The sequence below is a fragment of the Macaca nemestrina genome, chromosome 1 (genome assembly GCF_043159975.1).
Source record: "Macaca nemestrina isolate mMacNem1 chromosome 1, mMacNem.hap1, whole genome shotgun sequence".
Taxonomy (NCBI): domain Eukaryota; kingdom Metazoa; phylum Chordata; class Mammalia; order Primates; family Cercopithecidae; genus Macaca; species Macaca nemestrina.
The window spans coordinates 115027704-115046725 of NC_092125.1; the positions used below are offsets into that span (position 1 = coordinate 115027704).

The window sequence follows — 19022 nt, forward strand, 5'->3', positions numbered from 1 at the left end:
TCCTTCTGGCCTAAGATGTGATTCCATTCTTAATGAATGGAGAGCTCAGCTCTCCACATGGCACAGGATTTTTGTTCCTGCTGCCACCATTGAAACCTCAAACATATGCTGCTTACATGCCCCATCCTGGACCCTTGGTGCTCCTCCCCTCCTCCTCTTTTCCCTTTTGCCACATCATACTTAACAGGTCCAAAACCAAGCTCTTGATTCCTCATCCCTAAATTTGTCCCTTCACCATCTCCCTTCTTTCAATGAATGGCAACTACTTTCTATCAAAAACCTTGGAGTCATTCCTGCTATCTCTGTTTTTGTTTTTGAGACAGAGTCTCACTCTGTCGCCAGGCTGGAGTGCAGTGGCGTGATCTCAGTTCACTACAACCTCCGCCTCCTGGATTCAAGCGATTCTCCTGCCTCAGCCTCCTAAGTAGCTGAGATTACAGGCGCACGCCACCACGCCCAGCTAATTTTTGTATTTTTAGTAGAGATGGGCTTTCACCATGTTGGTCAGGCTGGTCTCAACCTCCTGACCTCGTGATCCACCCACATCAGCTTCCCAAAGTGCTGGGATTACAGGAGTGAGCCACGGCACCCGGCCGCTGTCTCTGTTTTCACACACTCTGCAATCAATCCCACCATACTCCTCACTGCCGTACCAGCCCAGTCCCCCACCACCCCTCACTTGGATTATTCCAATAGCTTTTCCAGCTGGTCTACAGGCTTTCAGTGTTTTACCAACAATCTTTTCTCCACACAACCACCTGAATGGCCCCTCTAAAATGTTGGTTGGATGTGCCTTTGTAACTGAAAACTCTGCAGCAGTCACCCACTTTACTCAGAATAAATCCTAAACTGGGCCAGGTGCCTGGCTTATGACTGTAATTTCAGCACTCTGGGAGGGGAGGCCGAGGCGGGTAGATCGCTTGAGCCCAGGAGTTTGAGACCAGCCTGGCCGACATGGCAAAACCCATCTCTACAAAATATACAAAAATTAGCTGGGTGTGCAGGCCCAACTACTTGGGAAGCTGAGGTGGGAGAATCACCTGCACTCCAGCCTGGGTGAACCTGTCTCAAAAAACAAAACAAAACCAAAAACAACAATAAGAACCTAAACTGTCTGCCACCTACTTTTTGAGCCATCACTTGTCAAGCTGTCATGTTCCATTTTCCTCCATCTACTCTGGCCTCACTGTGATTCCTTGAACATGTCATTCACACCCCTGCCTCAGGATCGTTGCTCTTGCTGTTTGCCCTTCCTCAGTCACTTTCCCCCAGATATCCATACAGCTTGCTCCCCTACTTCCTTCATGTTTTTGCTTAATTGTTCAGAGGATTTTTCCATGACTGCTTTATATAAACTACAAGCCGCTCCCTGACTATTATCACTTTTTGTCCCCTCAGCTGGCTTTATTCTTTTTGTCCTCTCTTTTATCTTTTACATTTATCTCTTCCCAACCCCTATAACTGATATTCCGTGAGAGCAGGGGGCTCACTATTTTGTTCACCACTGTGTTCCCAGCTTTTATTATAGTTATGATGCCTAATAGGGGCTCAAAAAAAATATTTGAGAAATGAGCAAATGAGCAAACTCTCCTTCGTTCTGTAACTATTTTACCTCTTCCTTGTCTCTCTTCTGAATCTCCCTGTTTTTTCCCAAAGGACCTGCTGCTTTTCTTATCTTTGCTGGAGAGAAAATGGAGGTTACTTCTGAATTATTGATCCACATCATTTCATTTTTTTCTGATTGGATTCCATGTTTATTTGTTAATTCTACTTCTCCTTCCTCTACCTTGGAACTTCTAAAGTGTAAGAACCAAATCTTGATTCTTTCAAATCCCAGGCACCTATGACAAAGCCTAATACATAGAAAATAATAACCAATGAAAGAGTGAGCAAGTGAATAAATGCTGTAAAAGGGTAAATACACAATTATAAAGTCTGCTGAAAGCTGATAAACTTTGAAGTGCAATTATGGAAAATACTGCAGCCATTTGGAAACCTTTCCTGAGCCCAAATGAACAGAAAAACTCAGTCAATATAACAGTCTGTATTAGGCAAAAGTAAATAATTTCTCTGTTTTAAATTACTACAGGAGAAAAGGGTGCTTTCACTCAAAAATAATAAGTTGTGTAAGCATATTCAACCTATATGGTACCCTGGAAAGTCCGTGCAAATGAATCTGGACAGCTAATATTGATTAAGTTATGAAGCAGTTTGGGAGCATTATAATTTGCTAAATTGTATCTTTACTGTGTTGTTTGCTTATCCTCAGGTACCTTTGCTATTTGCTGCAGGCTGGGGAGCCAGTGTTTAAAATCAGATCAACAGCCATTGTGGCGTGACTCCCTTGTCTTTCTGGTAGACAAACTCCCTGGTTGTCCCTCTGTCAACCCTGTACCATGTGCTAATAAGAACATTTCCAGCAGCATGGGTTCTGCTTTCTTACAGATGTCTTGAGCTGGAATGAAGTAGAACGAGCCTTCAAGGTGTTTACTTTTGAGAGCCTGAAGCTCTCTGAGGTTGATGAAAATGGGAAACTAAAGCCTTCTGGGATGATGTGTGGGTCAGATTCTGAAATGTTTAACATACCATGGGACAACCCTGCCAGATTTGCTAAACAGATAAGGCATCAATATGTCATGAAAATGAACACTCAAGAGGCCAAGCAGAAAGCAGGTACACTGCATGGAGGAAATGGAAAGCATTCTTGTATTTTATTATTGTCAGTTTTTCTCGTATTGTATCTCATGGATGTTCCTTACACTGAATAGATATTAAAATCAAAGACAGAACAATATTTTTGGATCAGAATTTGTCAATGTCTGTGCAAGATAATGAGAGCAACCAAGAACCTTCAGATCCTAGTCAATGTGATGCTAACAATATGAAGCATTCTGACTTGAATAATCCCGGACTCTCAGTCCCTGATAATAGACAGCTGTTAGAGCAGGAGAGCATCATGAAGACTCAACCCCAACATGAGTCTCTGGGTAAGTTAAAGTGTGTGTGTGTGTGTGTGTGTGTGTGTGTAAGACACTATTATAGTACACATAAATCAAAAAGTGTTCAAGATGCATTATTTGAATTTAAGTTATTTGGTTAATTAAACTTTCTTACTGAGTATTGTTATTCCATAAGTTCTCTTTATTTCAACCCTGTTTTTAAAAATATCTTAATTCCTATTAGTCCACACTCACCTTAGTAAATTTAGCACAGTGAACATCATTACAACTTTCATCATTAGTGTTACACAGTTTTTGTGATTGTGTGCTAAAATTATAAACATTCATCTGCAAAACAGAATGAAATGTCCAGTACAGAGCTTGGTACAAAATCAATGCTCAATGAGCATCATTTCCCCTCCTCTCCCATGTATGGCTCAGGCCATTACTCTCATTGTAGACTAGCATTATAAACAGTGCTATATTAGGAGGTGTGAAAGTATAGAAGGATGTTGGGCTAAATTTATACTGAGCTACCTTACACATCACTGTCAGATTAATCTGTGTAAAATCTAGCAATTTTGTTTCTCTACTTACAACTTTCAAAGGCTCCCTACTATCTGCAAAATAGAACCCAACTCCTTGGCCTACTTCTCTAGTAGTATCAAATTACTTTTCCTAAAACCTTTTTCCATCTTTCTGCTGTTGCTCACACACTCTGTATTCTAGCCCAACAGAATTAGGCCCATTTACTCTGCACAGCCTGCTCTTTTCAATCTCTGTGGTACCTTTCCCTCACAATATATCCTCCACCTTGAGTTCTCTTTTTGACTATGATTAGGATTCAGTGGCACCTCCATGAAGTCTTATTGGATGTGTCCATATGGAAATGCCTCTCTTAGCATTCCATGGTCATAATTAATCTACACTTCTGGTGAAGTGCTGTGGCTCACTCCTATAAACCTAGCACTTTGGGAGGCCAAGGCAGGAGGATTGCTTGAGGCCAGGAGTTCAAGACCAGCCTGGGTAACATAGCAAGATCTCACCTCTATAAAGAAAAATAATAGTAAAAAAAAAAAATCTACACTCTCTTTATGGCATTAGTTGTCCTTTTTTCAGTTTTATAATTATGTATATGCCTATATTAAGGCCTCCATTATACCGTAGTGTCTTAATGATTATATGTTTATTTTAACATATTAACACCTAAATTTAACACCTAGGTCAAACATATTAAAGAACACCAAATTTAACATATTAACACCAAATTTAACACCTAGGTCAAAGAAAAAATTACAATAGAAATTGGGAAATATTTCAAACCAAATGATAATGAAAAAACCGAGTATCAAAACTATAGAATGCAGCAGCTGATGCAAGAGGTACTCCAAAAGAAGTTTACAGCTTTAAATAAATATTTTTCGAAAAGAAGCTAAAGATTAATTAGCTAAACATCAACCTCAAGTTAGATAAAGACAAACAAAATAAATCAAAGTAAAATAGAAGGAAAACAACAAAAATATTAAATCAGGGAAATAGAAAACAGATGAAAATTACATCAATTAAATAGAAAACATAGAAACATAGGAAGAACAAAACTGCAAAACTTGGTTCTTTGAATAGACTAGCAATATTGATAAAAGGTTAATCATAAAAAAGAACCCATGAATAACTCTATCAGGAATAAGAATTATATAAGGAATAAAGAAACAGAGACTTCCCTCAGATTCTACAGAAATTTAAAAGATTGCAAGATAATATAAACAACTTTGACTAAATATGAAAATAAAATGGGCTATTACTGGAAAAGAATAACTTACCAATAATGACCCAAGAAGAAATAGAATGCCTGAGTAGTCTCATATCCAGTTAATTATATCAGTAATCAAAAATCTTCCCAAATAGGGCACACTTAGCTCGAATGATCTCATTGGTAACTGATACCAAACACTAAAAAAGAAATAATTCTAATCTTAACAAAAATTATTCCAGGAAATAGAAAAGTAGCATAATGTCCTCTCTTCATTTTATGAAGCTAGCATAAACTTTATAAGAATACAGACAAGGATAGTGGTACAACTGAAAGTTAAACTACTTCATTAAATTAAACTGATTCACAAATATAGATACAAAAATTCTAAATGAAACATGAGCAGACTGATCTAACATATACTAAATAATAATATATCACAAACAGGTTGCATTTATAACATGGACAGAAGGAAAATATATATATTGTAGAATCAATATAACTTATCAATTAACACATTAGTGAGAAAAGTCATATAATCATCTCAAAAGAGCAGAAACAGCATGTATAATTCTGTAGCAATTTATGAAACAAATCTTATTAAACTAGCAAGAGAAGAAACATTCCTCAATCATATAAACATTATTTTTATATTACTATGACAAATCTTACATATCAAGGTGAAAAGTTGAAGTAATTCCCTTTAAGATCAGGAGAATGTCCACTATAAACACTTGTATTCAATATTGCATCAGAGGTGTATGCCAACAAGCAAGACTTTTTCTCTTTTAGATAAAAGCATAAGGTTTGAAAAGGAAAAAATAAAACCATCATTATTTGTAAATACTGTGTATGTAGAAAACTCAAAGCAATACACAAAAAAATTAGAATTAATATGAAAGTTTAATAAGGAGGCTGTACTTGTTAAATGATACACATAAGATGTCTGGAGTGCTGAGACTTTACTGTTATAATTATTCCTTGTATTAAACATTTGTGTTTCATGCACTTTTCTTTGTGTGTTATATTTCATAATTTTAAAAGCATTTAAAAAAAAAAGTGGTTATGGGCCAAAATTGGATTAAAAAAGTAAAAATAAATTTTAAAAAGTGATAACATGAGAGAATAAGTGTTAAGTTATTATTGACTAATGGTCATCTTACCCTTTTCATTTATCTAGAGGTGGGTCGAAAAGGAAGTAATCAATGGAATAGAATTGGTAGAGGAGGGAATTGGGGTGAATGGAAGAGGGAAGAAAATAACGTTTATTTAATATTGCTCTGCTACATCTCAAGTACATTAACTAATACTTACATAAACATCAGCCTATGACAAAGATGCTATTATCCCAATTCTACAGATGAGGAAACCAAGACTTAGAAAGGTTAAATAATTTGTTCAACTACATACAAGTAGAAAGTCAGGATTGAACAGAGTGCTAACTTCGAACCAGTGCTTCCTCCACTGTGTCTTGCAGCTTCCTGGGTTCCAGAAATTTCTGGTGATGCAGCTAATGATTTAGCCATGCTCCTAGTTTCATTCATGCTGATTTTTATGCTGATTTTGTTGCCTTTGGGTTTTCCTTCTTTCTAACCAGGGTGGATTCCCTATTTCTTTGTCCTAAGTACCATTACCTATTAGCCTACCTCTCAAAAAATGTAAGCCAATAAGTTAACCTGAGTTCTAATGGCAATAGTGTATCCTATGGGACTACAAATGAATGACAGGGAAGTCACTCTGGGTTAATATAGAGTCAGAATAAGCCAGGAGAGGTGTAAGGCCCAAGGTGTTTTCTTTGTTTTGTTTCATTTTTTTTCTTTAAAGCAGCTGGATAGTTTTCCTCAGGCAACTTTTGCCACCTGGTGGTCAAACTACATAAATTGGTGTGCTGGACTCTGGAAGAAAGTAGATTCTTATATTAATAGTAACTTCCTAAATTCTCAGGGGTTGAAAATGCTATAGCGGACAGTGTATCCTAGAGGCCACGCAATCTGGAGGGTGGATCTGAGGGCCATACATGTTTCTCCGCGGTGCTTTTGACCTACTTCCAGGAGCCATTCCATTTGAAAGCGGGAGGGCATCTGGGCTTGGTGTCGCACTGTAGCTGTTGTGACTATGGGACTTTGTTGTTGTTGATTTTACATTTCTTTCCCTAACTCTGAATCATACTTACTTCAAAGCGGCCAACTTTAATTCTCTTTAAACAAGGCAAAAATCATTAATGTATTTCCTGCACAACCATTTTAGCATCAAATACATATAAAAGCCTGTTCCTGGACATAAAGGGCTGGATATTTGTGCTTTTCTTAACCAAATACTGGATTTCCATCTGAGACTATTTTTGAACTTGACAGGGCCTAGTGGATATTTATGAAAAACCTGAGAGTTGATAACCGCGAGTCTATAGGTTTAGATGTGCCCTTTATGCTTGTTGGGTGTTTTTTTAATAAAGTAACTGCTTTGCAGAGGGATCTTGTTATCTCTAAAGTAAAACAGATTAGGAAAGCTGTTTTTCAAAGGGATGAGAAAGCATCCATTTCCAGATGTGTCAAAAACTACTGAATCACACTGTCAAAGGATTATGTGGTTGAAAGCAAAAATCAGAAAAAGAAAAAAAAAAGATTTTTACTCTACTATTAAATAAATAATTCAGATTACTTTTAGAATGTTCTTTCCTTTGATAAAATAACTGATGCATAATTTTTAGAACAGATTTTCTAAACTGGAGACTTTTTCTGCTGGATCCAATAGGAGGGAATATCAAATCTCCCGGAAATCTGGCAGACCACAGAATAGAATAATTTTTATCCACAGATTTCATATCAGTTGCTTCAAGGACACATGGGACATCATGGTCTATTTAGAGTTATAGTTGGCTTGAGTTTTCTCTTCAGTGGATGTGTTTATATAAATGCTGAACTGAATTGGCTGTATGGTTTTCCCCTAAATCAAAATGGAACGTTCACGCTGTCACCTTCACTGGGCAAAGGCAAGATGGAACTAGTAGCAAAAATGTAAGTAGCTGTGCTCCTGAAAGAAAGAACAACACTGACCTGTCCTTCATAGGCACAATCAACTTCTCCCTCTAGAAGCCCAAATATGGTACTCTTTGCCGCATAATAAAATGTTGTCTTATGCTTGCCACAGAATAAGACTTTGTTGTAGGTTTTTTTCCACACTTCTAATTTCTCTATATGGCTTTAGGTTCATTTCCACCTTTGATATATGATGTAGATTCCTCTCATTCAATCAAAAGGAAATATTTACTGAGTTCCTGCCAGGTGCTGGGTGCTCAGGGTACAGTAAAATAATTAATAATAATAATAAGATGAAGTTTCTATTCTCCAGGAATTTACATATGAGGTGGAGAGACAGATCATAAACAAGTAAGTAGCATTAGGCATAGGTACATGCTATGATTAAAAAAAAAAAAAAAAAGCAGAAGATGAGGCAGAAGGCTCTTGACAAGGTGATACTCGAGCAATATGAATGAAGTCAGGGTCTGAAAAAGGTAAACATCTAAGGCCAAAGCATGCCAGAGGGAAAGCAAGTGCAAGACCCTGAAGGCACAGCAAGGAGGCCAGTGTATCTGTAGTAGAATAAGCAAGGGAGTCAAAGAGTTGTGCTTGAAGAGTTAGGCCAGGGCCATTTCCTGTACAACTTTGTTAGACGTAATCTTCATTTATTCTAAGGGTGATAAGAAGTCAGGGCTGTTCAGTTGTTCAGCAACATCAAAGTATATTCCCACAGATTCCACCTCCTACACACACATACTCTTTCTGTGATCAAAAAAATGCTATATACATTATCCATTTCTCGATTAGAGATTCACAATAACAAGAGCAAATTTCAAATTCTAAGACATTCATAGTGAGATGTTCATGGATCTATGCTAAACTTATTTATCATGGAACTCTTCCTTCTGGTGATGCAGAAATCAACAATATGAATGTATTCCTTCCTTGTTCATGCACATGGCTGTTTGCTTCATAGCCAAGGATGATACCGCCATCCCAGTCGTCATATAAGCGTACTCTGTGGTCACAAGGAAAGCTAGTGTGCATGACTCATATTGGTCCATAGTGTGCATGACTTGTATTGGTCCATGGAGTCCAGCTACTACTTCATTTATTTATTTAACTTTTGTTAAGCTTCATGTGTAAATTAGCAGATGCTCATTAAATCATTTTTAAATTAATAAATGATTAATGAATGGAAGGGAAACTCTGCAGAATGGTGAAAGCGTATCATTTTCCAATAGGAAGTGCATTTATCTGCCAGTGCCTCTTTGCATGCATGGCCTGCCCCCACCCTAGTCTGTCATCCACAAGATCCACGGAAATTTAAAAAGGCTTTGTGATAGTCACCAGCACAAGAAGACAAATCATGTGTACTAAGAAGTTGATTTCATCAGTAAATATTTACAACTTTTAAAGGTAAAGATATATTGTTAGAAGTGAAGGATACAGTCTGAAAGCAGAATATCTGGTATGATTTAAGATAGATCACACAAGAAGCTAGGTTCTTTTCAAAGAGCTTAGTATAGTTTTTCTAGGTAGGCACAGATTTAGAATTATGGACACAAACACCTTTCTGGAGGCACAAAACATGCCTTTCAGGCATTGCCTTTTCAGCACAGAAACATAGATCATATGGGCAACAAAAAGCACAGCATTAACCAGCAGGGCAAGAACAAAGCCAGAATACAACTGGATGTTGGTGTCTTTGATTTGCAGAGCAGACCACAAACAATGAGATCAAAGATGATGCAGTTGCAAAGGCTGACTTTCATGAAAAGGTAAGGAATTATTTTTCTAAAAATGTAGATGACAGGATGATCTGAGCAAAACCATGATTTGGAGTGAGAAACACTGAAAAAGGAAAAAGAAGATACTTAGAAGGAGAATACTGAGGTTAGAAAAGAGGAATTATTCGGACATCCCCAGAGCAGCTCTAACTGGAGAGAAAGGAGTTAATTTTGCTAGGCAGCTTGCACATAACTTCCCAGCTCCATGCTCCTCTCTAGACAGTGTGGCTTGGCAACCTCACAAACACCTGCTCACCATACAGCCATGTAGAGCTAACGTTGTCTTGAAGAGAGTTCAGAAAACCTGCCTGTAATTGCTAACAGGACTCAGAAGAGTATAACCTAACAATAAAAATATTTAGATTATGTTGCCCATAAAAAAAAAGTTAAAGCCATACTCTTTTTGGCAGCAGCTCTCCTAAAATGTTGCCATATGGATTTATACATATGCAGATTTCCCCAATTAGATGGAGTACATGCTGGTTAGTTGACGGAGCCCAAGAGGGCTCCATTTGGACTTAAACAAATTAAAGCTGAAATTATGTTCCTATGATATTTTAGAAATCCAAGAAGATGATGGTGGAAGCAGATTTAGAGGACATAAAGAAAACACAGCAGCGCAGTCTAATGGACTGGAGTTTTACTGAACATTTTAAACCGAAAGTACTGCTTCAGGTATTTATGGACTGCGATTCTCTAGGAGACGGTCAGATAGGTCTGGAGAGTCTGCTGTGATTTAGAACAGTTCACCTCCAGGTCATTCTCTCAAATCTAGTTCAGATCAATATTCTCCTTTACTTCAGCTATAAAATAAATTTACTTCCAGCTTGAGCTATGCATTCCCAGGGACTCTCTAAAATAGTTTAAAATACACTTTACGAAAGAATGCTTTTATAAAATATTTTAAGAAAAGAAATATACAAGACTGCTGCATATATATTTATATATATATATACACACACACATATATACACTTTTTTTGCTGCTGAATATATTTTCTCAAAAAAAGTAAGGTTTTATGGAAAAACCCTGTTTTTTTTTTCCATATTGTTTATCCATTCTACTCAGTTTCACTACATTTCACAGTATTTTCTGTTTTGATTAACAGTTCAATGGAATCTGTGATAGCTAACATTCATTGAGCACTTACCATGTGCCAGGCACTGATTAATATGTATTATTAGCGCATTTAACCCTCACAATAACCCTATGAAGTAGGAACTATGTAAGCAGTAAGAAACTGAGGCACCTTGACCAGTAGTGACTTTTGTCCAAGGTAACGTGGCAGCTAAGTGAGAAGCAAGATATAAATCCAGGAAATCTGGTCCTGGAACTTGTATTCTTAACCACTCTGCAAAATAACAAGTAATCCCAAACCTAAATCCTTTTGCTGTTTTTAGCTTTTACACAAAAACCTGTCCTCTTTTGGTTTTGTCTTTTTAATTTGATTTTTATTTTTGTCAAAGTTTTACCACATGTTTTTTAAGCCAGAAAGTTCTACAAAGTCTTATTATGAAAAACAGCCTCCTTCCCCCATACCCACCCCACTCCACCAAGCCTCAATTCTCAGAGGCAAAAATCTTCAGCGCATTTACCCCTTTCTTTTGTTACTTTACTCAGTGATCTCTAAATAGCAAGTATATTTTGTTTAGTTTTAGTTTTGTGACATCATTATCAATTGATTCCCTCTTGAGAACACAGCTTTGCCCACCCCCATCCAACACATATGTGCATGTACAGGTACAGGCTCACCCACCCCCGCATTCATATTAGCACTTCTCCTTTCTCTGATACTGGTAACAATATCATAAGTTTTGGTTAGATCAGTATTCAAAACTCACTTTATTTCAGTTATGTAAGTGCTATTCACAGCTGAACTGTGTAGTATTCTGTAATTATATTTCCTTTATCGGTAGCATTTTTATTTTCTCTGCAGTTAATAATTGCTCTTTTTCTATTTGTTTAGTTTACTATGTATTTATTATTAACTCATCCCCAAATTCTCTACTAGTGAGTAAGTCTCTCAATACATTCAAACATAACAGATATTCTGTTATTCTAACTTTAGATATTCTAACAGTGTTATTGTATTAGTGATATCTCTCCCATATTCCCTAAACTTGCTGCATAGCTGTGGTCCTGGGCCTCCATTTCCCATCATCTGGGCCATACCCATTCCCTTCCTTTCCAGTTAGATGCCTGTTTCCTTCATCCCATGTGTTCCCTCTCCGGTTACACTTTTTTTTTTTTTTTTTTTTTTTTTTTTTTGTGGAGGATCATCTCTTCCAGTAGCTTCCTTAATTAAGATAGACGGGATGTAAATTTTTGAGTCATTCAATATTTGAAAACAGCTTAATTCTATCTTTATATTGACTGGCAGTCAGGCTTTGCAGTAAATGCTAAATTAAAAAGCATTTTTTCTCAAGACTTTAAAGACATTCTTTGACAGTGTTCTGACTTCCCAGATTGTCCTTAGAAAAATAAATAAATAAATACAATTCTGATTCCTAATCAGTTGTTTGAGTGTGTTTTGATCCTGTCTCTGGAAGATTTTAAGATCTTCTGTTTGTTCCAATGCTCTTGATTTCCTGTTGATATGCCTTAGTGTGGTTCTGTTTCTGTGTATTGTTCTGGCAAGCCAATGCAATCCAGAAATTCCTGTATTTATATTTTGGGAAATTTTCTATAATCATTTCTTCAATAATCTCTCCTCTCCATTTTCTCTGTCCGTTTTTTTCTGGAAATCTTATTACTCTGGTGTTGGACCTCCTAGACTGAACTCGCAATTTCCCTTTCTTTTTTCTTTTAGTTTCCATCAATTTATCTTTTGGCTTTGCTTAATTTCCATTCAGGTCTTATATTGAGCCTTTTATTCCTGTTATTAGTTATTATCATTCTAATTCCTAAAGTTATATTTATAATTCCAAATTACCTTTTTAAAGGATTGTTTCACTTCTTTTTTTTTTTTTTTTTTTTTTTTTTGAGATGGTGTCTTGCTCTGTCGCCCAGCCTGGAGTGGCACAATCTTGGCTCAGTGCAACCTCCGCCTTCCAGGTTCAAGTGCTTCTCCTGTCTCAACCTTCCAAGTAGCTGGGATTATAGGCACTTGCCACCACACCTGGCTGATTTTTGTATTTTTAGTAGAGTTGGGGTTTCACCATGTTGGCCAGGCTGGTCTTGAACTCCTGACCTCAGGTGATCCACCCACCTTGGCCTCCCAAAGTGCTGGCATTACAGGCATGAGCCATTGCATTTCTGATATAATACATTCTCTTATCTCTATGAGGATATTAAAGTCCTCTGAAGTTGTCTTCTCCCTGAATTATCTCTTTTTCCTCCAAGTTTCTTTTCTCTTTTTTTGTCTTTTTTGTTTGGTCTTCATTTTTCATGTTAGAGGGTAATATATCATATTGTCCTCTTTGCTCATATTAATAATGAAACAATAAAAATATGATAGGAAGTGCTATATGAGGTGGGGTGGGAAGCTGTCAATAAGTGAGTTCATTGTTGGGTGATTTGGCTGGGAGATTTCTGTAGGAGACTCACCATCGTTGGTATGTGAGGTCTGTTTTCTTGGGCCATTTAAATTCTCCATGAAAAAAAAAAAAGTCTAATTTTCTGTCTGAAAGACACAAGCCTTCCTGTCAGTGTTTTGAAAGCTAGGTAATGGGGGAAGGATATTAAGCTTCTGACGTTTATTATCTAGATCTGCATTATCCAATGTGGTAGCCACTAGTCACATGTAACATCTGAGTACTTGAAACGAATCTAGTCCAAACCGAGATGTGCAATAACTGTGCTGTACACTATATAAGTGCTATACACACTCAATTTCCAAGACTTTAAAAAGGTGGCATTAATTACTTTTGCACTGTTTATATGTTGAAATTATAATTTTATCTGTCAGATTAAATAAAATATATCATTAACATTTATTTGACTTGTTTCTTTTTACTTTTTAAAATGTGGCTACTATAAAATTTAGAATTGCACATGTGGCTCACAGTTGTGGCTCACTTTATATTTCTATTGAGCAGTGCTGATTTAGGCTTTTTCACAATTCCCTTTTTTTCTGGCATGTACTTCTCTGTCGGTGTGTCTTGGTTCCACTGTTCTTAGAACCCATTTGTCTAACATCCGTAGTTACCCTCTTCCCCTCTGCTGGAGTGGGAGATAGGCAATAGCCCAGTTGCTCAGAATTTTAATGGGATCCAGGGGCCTAATGGCTTCTTAAAAAGGCTTTAAACTAATCTTCCTATTTTCAGTGCCACTTTCACCCCATTTGCAGAGTTGACTAGTATTTCCATATCCTGAAACTTTCTATATTTCTGCACACAAATGGGGTTGCCTCTGGTCTCTCCTAAAATTAATCTCAAGACTTGGCTTTTTGCATTCTGCTAAGTCAGTTAGCCCTTATCCTTTTACTTTCCAGTTTCTAAAATTCTGGTGCCTTTGTCTCCTCTCCTTCAACAAGTTGAAGTTGGCCTTCAACTTTATGACATTAAAAAAACAAACAAAATTTTACTGTTCTTCTAATGAGGCGTTAGGGAGTGCAAATGCTCAATCTTCTCTCTGTAACTGAAAGTTTATTTCAGACTTTATTCTATTTCAGTTTTTCTCTGTCCTTACCGCTCGATGAAGCTGCACTTTTCAAGGTAATCAATAATCTTTGTTTTGCTAAATCTAATAGACACTTATATTTCTTCATCTTCCCTGACCTTTTAACAGCATTGCAGAGCTTATCACTTCCCCCATGAAACACTCTGCACTCTTGGTTTCCTCAGTGTTGTATCTGGAATTTTGTTGACTTCTCCTCCTTTACCCAGCATCTAATATGGAAATGCCTCAAGGCTCTGGAGCCTCCAGGAAGCCCTAGAGCATCTTCTCGCCTCTGTAAACACCCTCCTTTGATGATCTCATCTGTTATATACTATCTAATACTGACAGATGCCTAAGTTTTTGTCTTTTAAATTACCTCCCTCTAGAGATTCACATTATTATACCTTACTCAAAATTCTACCTGAATTTCTGATCAAATTTAGTATCCATCTCAAATTTAGTATCCCACATGACACTCATATTTTTCCCACCTAAGCATTTCTTCCCTTGTCCATCTCAGAAAAGGTCACCATCATTCAAGTGCTCAAGCGAAAAGCCAGAATCATCCTTTGTTCCAACCTTTCCTTTGTCCCTGATACCTAATCCATTATCAATGTTTAAGGGGTACACCTCCAAATATATCTTCAAGCTCTTCTGCAACACAGTTACCACTACCTTTTTTTTTTTTTCTTTTTTTTTTTTTTTTTTTTTTTTTTTTTTGAGACAGAGTCTCGCTCTGCCACTCAGGCTGTAGTGCAGTGGTGTGATCTCAGCTCACTGCACCCTCCGCCTCCCAGGTTCAAGCGATTATCCTGCCTCAGCCTCCTGAGTAGCTGGGACTACAGGCACGCGCCACCACGTCCAGCTAATTTTTGTATTTTTAGTAGGGACAGGATTTCACCATGTTGGCGAGGATGGTCTCAATCTCCTGACCCTGTGATTCACCCTCCTTGGCCTCTCAAAGTGCTGGGATTACAGGCGTGAGCCACGACGCCCAGCCTACTTTTGTATGACTGCTGCCCTCTCATTCCACCACAATATCCTCCTGATTACCTGCTTCCACTCTTGCCCTGCTCTAATCCATTCTCCATATATAAGACATTCCATTAATTTCATCTTTATGGACACACCTCTTTCAAAATAATCTATAAAGCCACAGGTCTGTAGTCCCAACTCTTCAGGAGGCTGAGACAGGAGGATCACTTGAGGCTAGGCTTTAGGGGCCAGCCTAGGCAACATAGCAAGGTCCCATCTCTAACAACAAAAAAAGATCTTAATCATATTTTAGAGGAAAATCTTATCTGTTTTGTTTATTTTTGTTTTCCTAGTACCTGCACAGTGCCTGCCACACAATAGGTACTCATTTTTAATGGAAAACTTAACCAAATAACTAATGTAACCAATAATATTAATACAGAATAAAAGACAAGCACCAATTTGTAAAACAGGAGAAAATAAGATATGAAAACTTTACATATTGATTGAGAGCAGCTATAGTTCTGAGAAACTTAGTGCTATATTTTTAGCACCCCAAAGCAAATATGAAAACTCAAAGATTTCAAAGCTCTTACTATCTAAAACAAGGAAGGATATATATTCATCATAAATGCAATGGTTTTTTGGGTTTATAGTCTGAGCAAAATTTGCTTTTCAAAAAAACATCAGTAAGTACTAGATGATACCCTACATAGCAATATTTTAAAATGCAAAGATATTCACCACATGTATGTTTCTTATGTTGGCTCTGAGGGAACAGATGTAAAAGTGCCACTCCATAAAGATACTCATTCAGGGGACTAAATTGGGGAAGCAAATGTATTGTTTTGATTATGCTACCAATGCAGAATCGAAAGCAAAATTAAAGCAGCCCTTTTCTAACATATTATTCCGTGCCTTCAGATCATGCAAACAATAGAAAACCAAAAGCTGCCTGAGCAAATTGATACTGAAAATGAAAACAAAAGCTCACAGCTGTCTAATTTGTTTTTCCTATCGACAAGTTTCCTTATTGTTGATTGGCAAAGGAAACAGGATAAGCAGCTGCCCACGGTGCCTCTCTATTGGGGCTGCCACTGCAGTGCATGCTGAGGATGGTATTTTTAGAAAGGGCCAGAGGTGGAAGGCAGGTAGAAATGGTATGTGTCAGAAAGACCACTCACTTCACTTCATCTAACACAGCGTGGTATAGTGGACAGAATGCAAAATGGTAAAATTTAGCGTTGGAAAACAGGGATGAGCCTTGGCACCATAACACACAGTGTTCTTAGACAAGTCCCTTATTCTCTCTTAGCCCCAACTTATGCTGAAAAAATGAGAATTCTAATTTTGATATGGGAAAAATAATCATACCTACTATTTTAGTCCGCTTGGGCTGCCATGCCAAAATTCCATGCCTGAGTGGCATGAACAACAGAAATTTTCTCACAGTTTTGGAGGCTGCAAGTCTGAGGTCTGGGTGCTGGCATAGTTGGGTTTTGTGGAGGGCTCCCTTCCTGGCTTGTGCCTTTGCATTGTGTCCTCACATGGCAAAGAGTAAGAGGGAGCGGGGATGGAGAAGGGAAAGAGGGAGGGAGAACAAGTTCTCTGCTGCCTCTTCTTATAAGGGCACTAATCTTATCTTCAGGGCCCTAGTCTCATGACCCCATCCAAACCTCATTACCTCCCCACAGCCCCATCTCCAAATACCATCACACTAGCAGTTAAGGCTTCAACATATACATAGGGATGGTGAACACAATTTAATTCATAGCATCTATTTATCTGGAGTTTTTAATGATGATAAAATGAGATGATCTATATCAAGGTACGGAAAATGCTAGATAAATGACTGCTGTGCTTAATTATTACCTACCAACCTTAATGAAGAACACTTGTAGCAAATGCCTCTCTGCCTGATGCCTAGTATTTGTTTTTCTAAAGTGTTGCTGAAATGCTTCCCAAGCCATCTACCATTCATGCTCTCACCTTCTAGTAGCTAGAAAAGAATCCTCTGGGAATTTCAACTTGACTAACAATGTGGAGGTAAATGTAGGAAGAAAAAGGGAGTAGAGAAATGCCCTAGTAGGAGACCTTTCTCTTTGGGAAAATAAAAATGATTCTACAATGCAATTATTTTTATTTTCAGGTCCTTCAAGAAGCCCATAAGCAATATAGGTGTGTTGATTCTTACTACCACACCCAAGACAACTCTTTACTTTTAGTCTTTCACAATCCAATGAATAGACAACGTTTGCATTGTGAATATTGGAACATTGCTCTTCACTCCAATGTTGGATTCAGGTAACAAATTTAGAAAGTTTTGTTAATTAGTTAGTTGGGTTTAGTTAGCTTGCCAGTTATTTAGTTACTTAGTTTTTAGTTTCTTAGCCTAAGCTAGGGGGTTCAGCTCCATGAAAACATTTGTGTAGTACTATAGATTCAGTTCAGCTCACTAAATTGAATGTCAGCATGTGCTGGGCACTGTATAGGCATTGGAGCTCTACCACTAAAGAAAACAGGTATCATTCTTGCCCTCATGGAATCCAGTGAGGATGTTGTTAAATTACATTTGATTCATTTCGATTCCAGTAAAACTGTCTCCAAAAGATTTCAAGTAGGAACTATAAAACATGACATTCTGCATGTTGGTTTTTTTAACTCTATTTTATCTGGGGAAGATTCAAAAATAGGTCAGCTGAGTAATATACCAACAGAGCAGTCAGGTTTCCAGCAAACTGAGAGCCTAGGAGTCCGTGATTTTTTTTTCTTTCCAGCTCCTTAGTTATTTCCTTGTTGTCTTAAAACTTTGTTCTCTCTTCTCATTAAGTATGATGATATTTCATTGTTATTTCAATACTGGTTAATGTATTTTCAGTATTATTTGTATAGCTTTTTTTTGTTTCAAAGAATACAGAAAGATTTACAGAATGGACTTACATAATAATTGGGGGAATATGCTGTATGTGGGCACACACACACATTTTAAAGTCATTTTATGAAAGGAATATGGTAGATATACTAATATAACACCTTGAACAGTTAAGCTGTGTTTGTCATTGTTTTGTTTTTCATTAACAATAATTAAACATTTTATACTTTTGCCTTATTTGCTGGCTAGGATCTCCAATTTAATTTTGAGGAGAAATCCTTGTCTTATTCCAAATTTTAAAGGCAATGTTTTGAATATTCAACAATTAAATGGATTTGGTTTTTTTTTTTTTTTTTTGCTCTAGGATTTACATAAATATTCCTTATTAAGTTAAAAAAACTATTTCTAGTGTGCTATGAGTTCTCAGTCATAGATGGTCATTAAGTCATATCAATAAGATGATTTTTCTGGATCAATTTAGGTGTTTATATTTTTTTCTTTAATCTATGAAAGTACTGATTTCATTGACAGACATTCTAGTGTTGAACCAAACTTGCATTCCTGTAGTAAGCCAAATTTGTCCATTATGTTACCTTCTTTATAATTGCCACATTTGTTTGCTAATATATTGTTTAGAATATGTGTATTCATGTGTATTCATGGGCAAGATTCAGCTATAATGTTTCCTTGCTTTAAATATTCCTATTTGGTTTTGGTATTGAGATTATATTAACCTCTTAAATTAACTGCAAAATGTTCTCCCTTTTTATTTCTATTTTTTAATTTTCTGAAATAGTTCGTGGAAAATTAAGATATATGTTCCTTTGGCATTTGGTAGAGTTTACAGCTAAAAACATATGGCCCAGGGAAGATGTTTGATTACTGACACGACTTCTATCATGATTATCAGACTCTTCAGGTTTTCTATTTAATTTTAATTAAGTTTATAATTTATATTTTTCCAGATATTTGACCATTACACCTGTTTTCAAAAGTATTGACATAAAGTTGATTAAAATATTCTCTTACCTTTTAAACGTGTGTTACATGTGTCTATATTCTTTTATGTTCTTAACATTT

General features: G+C 36.9%; 1 protein-coding gene across 10 annotated transcripts in view; it reads left to right on the forward strand.

Annotated features, from left to right (window-relative positions):
• LOC105479093 (sperm associated antigen 17) overlaps positions 1–19022 on the forward strand; it is a 238413-nt gene that overhangs the window by 106538 nt on the left and 112853 nt on the right. For 9 of the 10 annotated variants that reach the window (XR_011617612.1, XR_985679.2, XR_985680.2 and 6 more), the window contains exons 14-19: positions 1657–1803; positions 2446–2673; positions 2769–2987; positions 9426–9487; positions 10058–10171; positions 17220–17374. Coding sequence is in view for 7 of the 10 variants with exons in the window: in XM_071087029.1 (XP_070943130.1) it covers positions 1657–1803; positions 2446–2673; positions 2769–2987; positions 9426–9487; positions 10058–10171; positions 17220–17374 (925 nt within the window). In the remaining 3 variants the exon portion in view is untranslated. The remainder of the gene's footprint in view (positions 1–1656; positions 1804–2445; positions 2674–2768; positions 2988–9425; positions 9488–10057; positions 10172–17219; positions 17375–19022) is intronic. The other variant, XM_011736904.2, reaches the window with a different exon arrangement.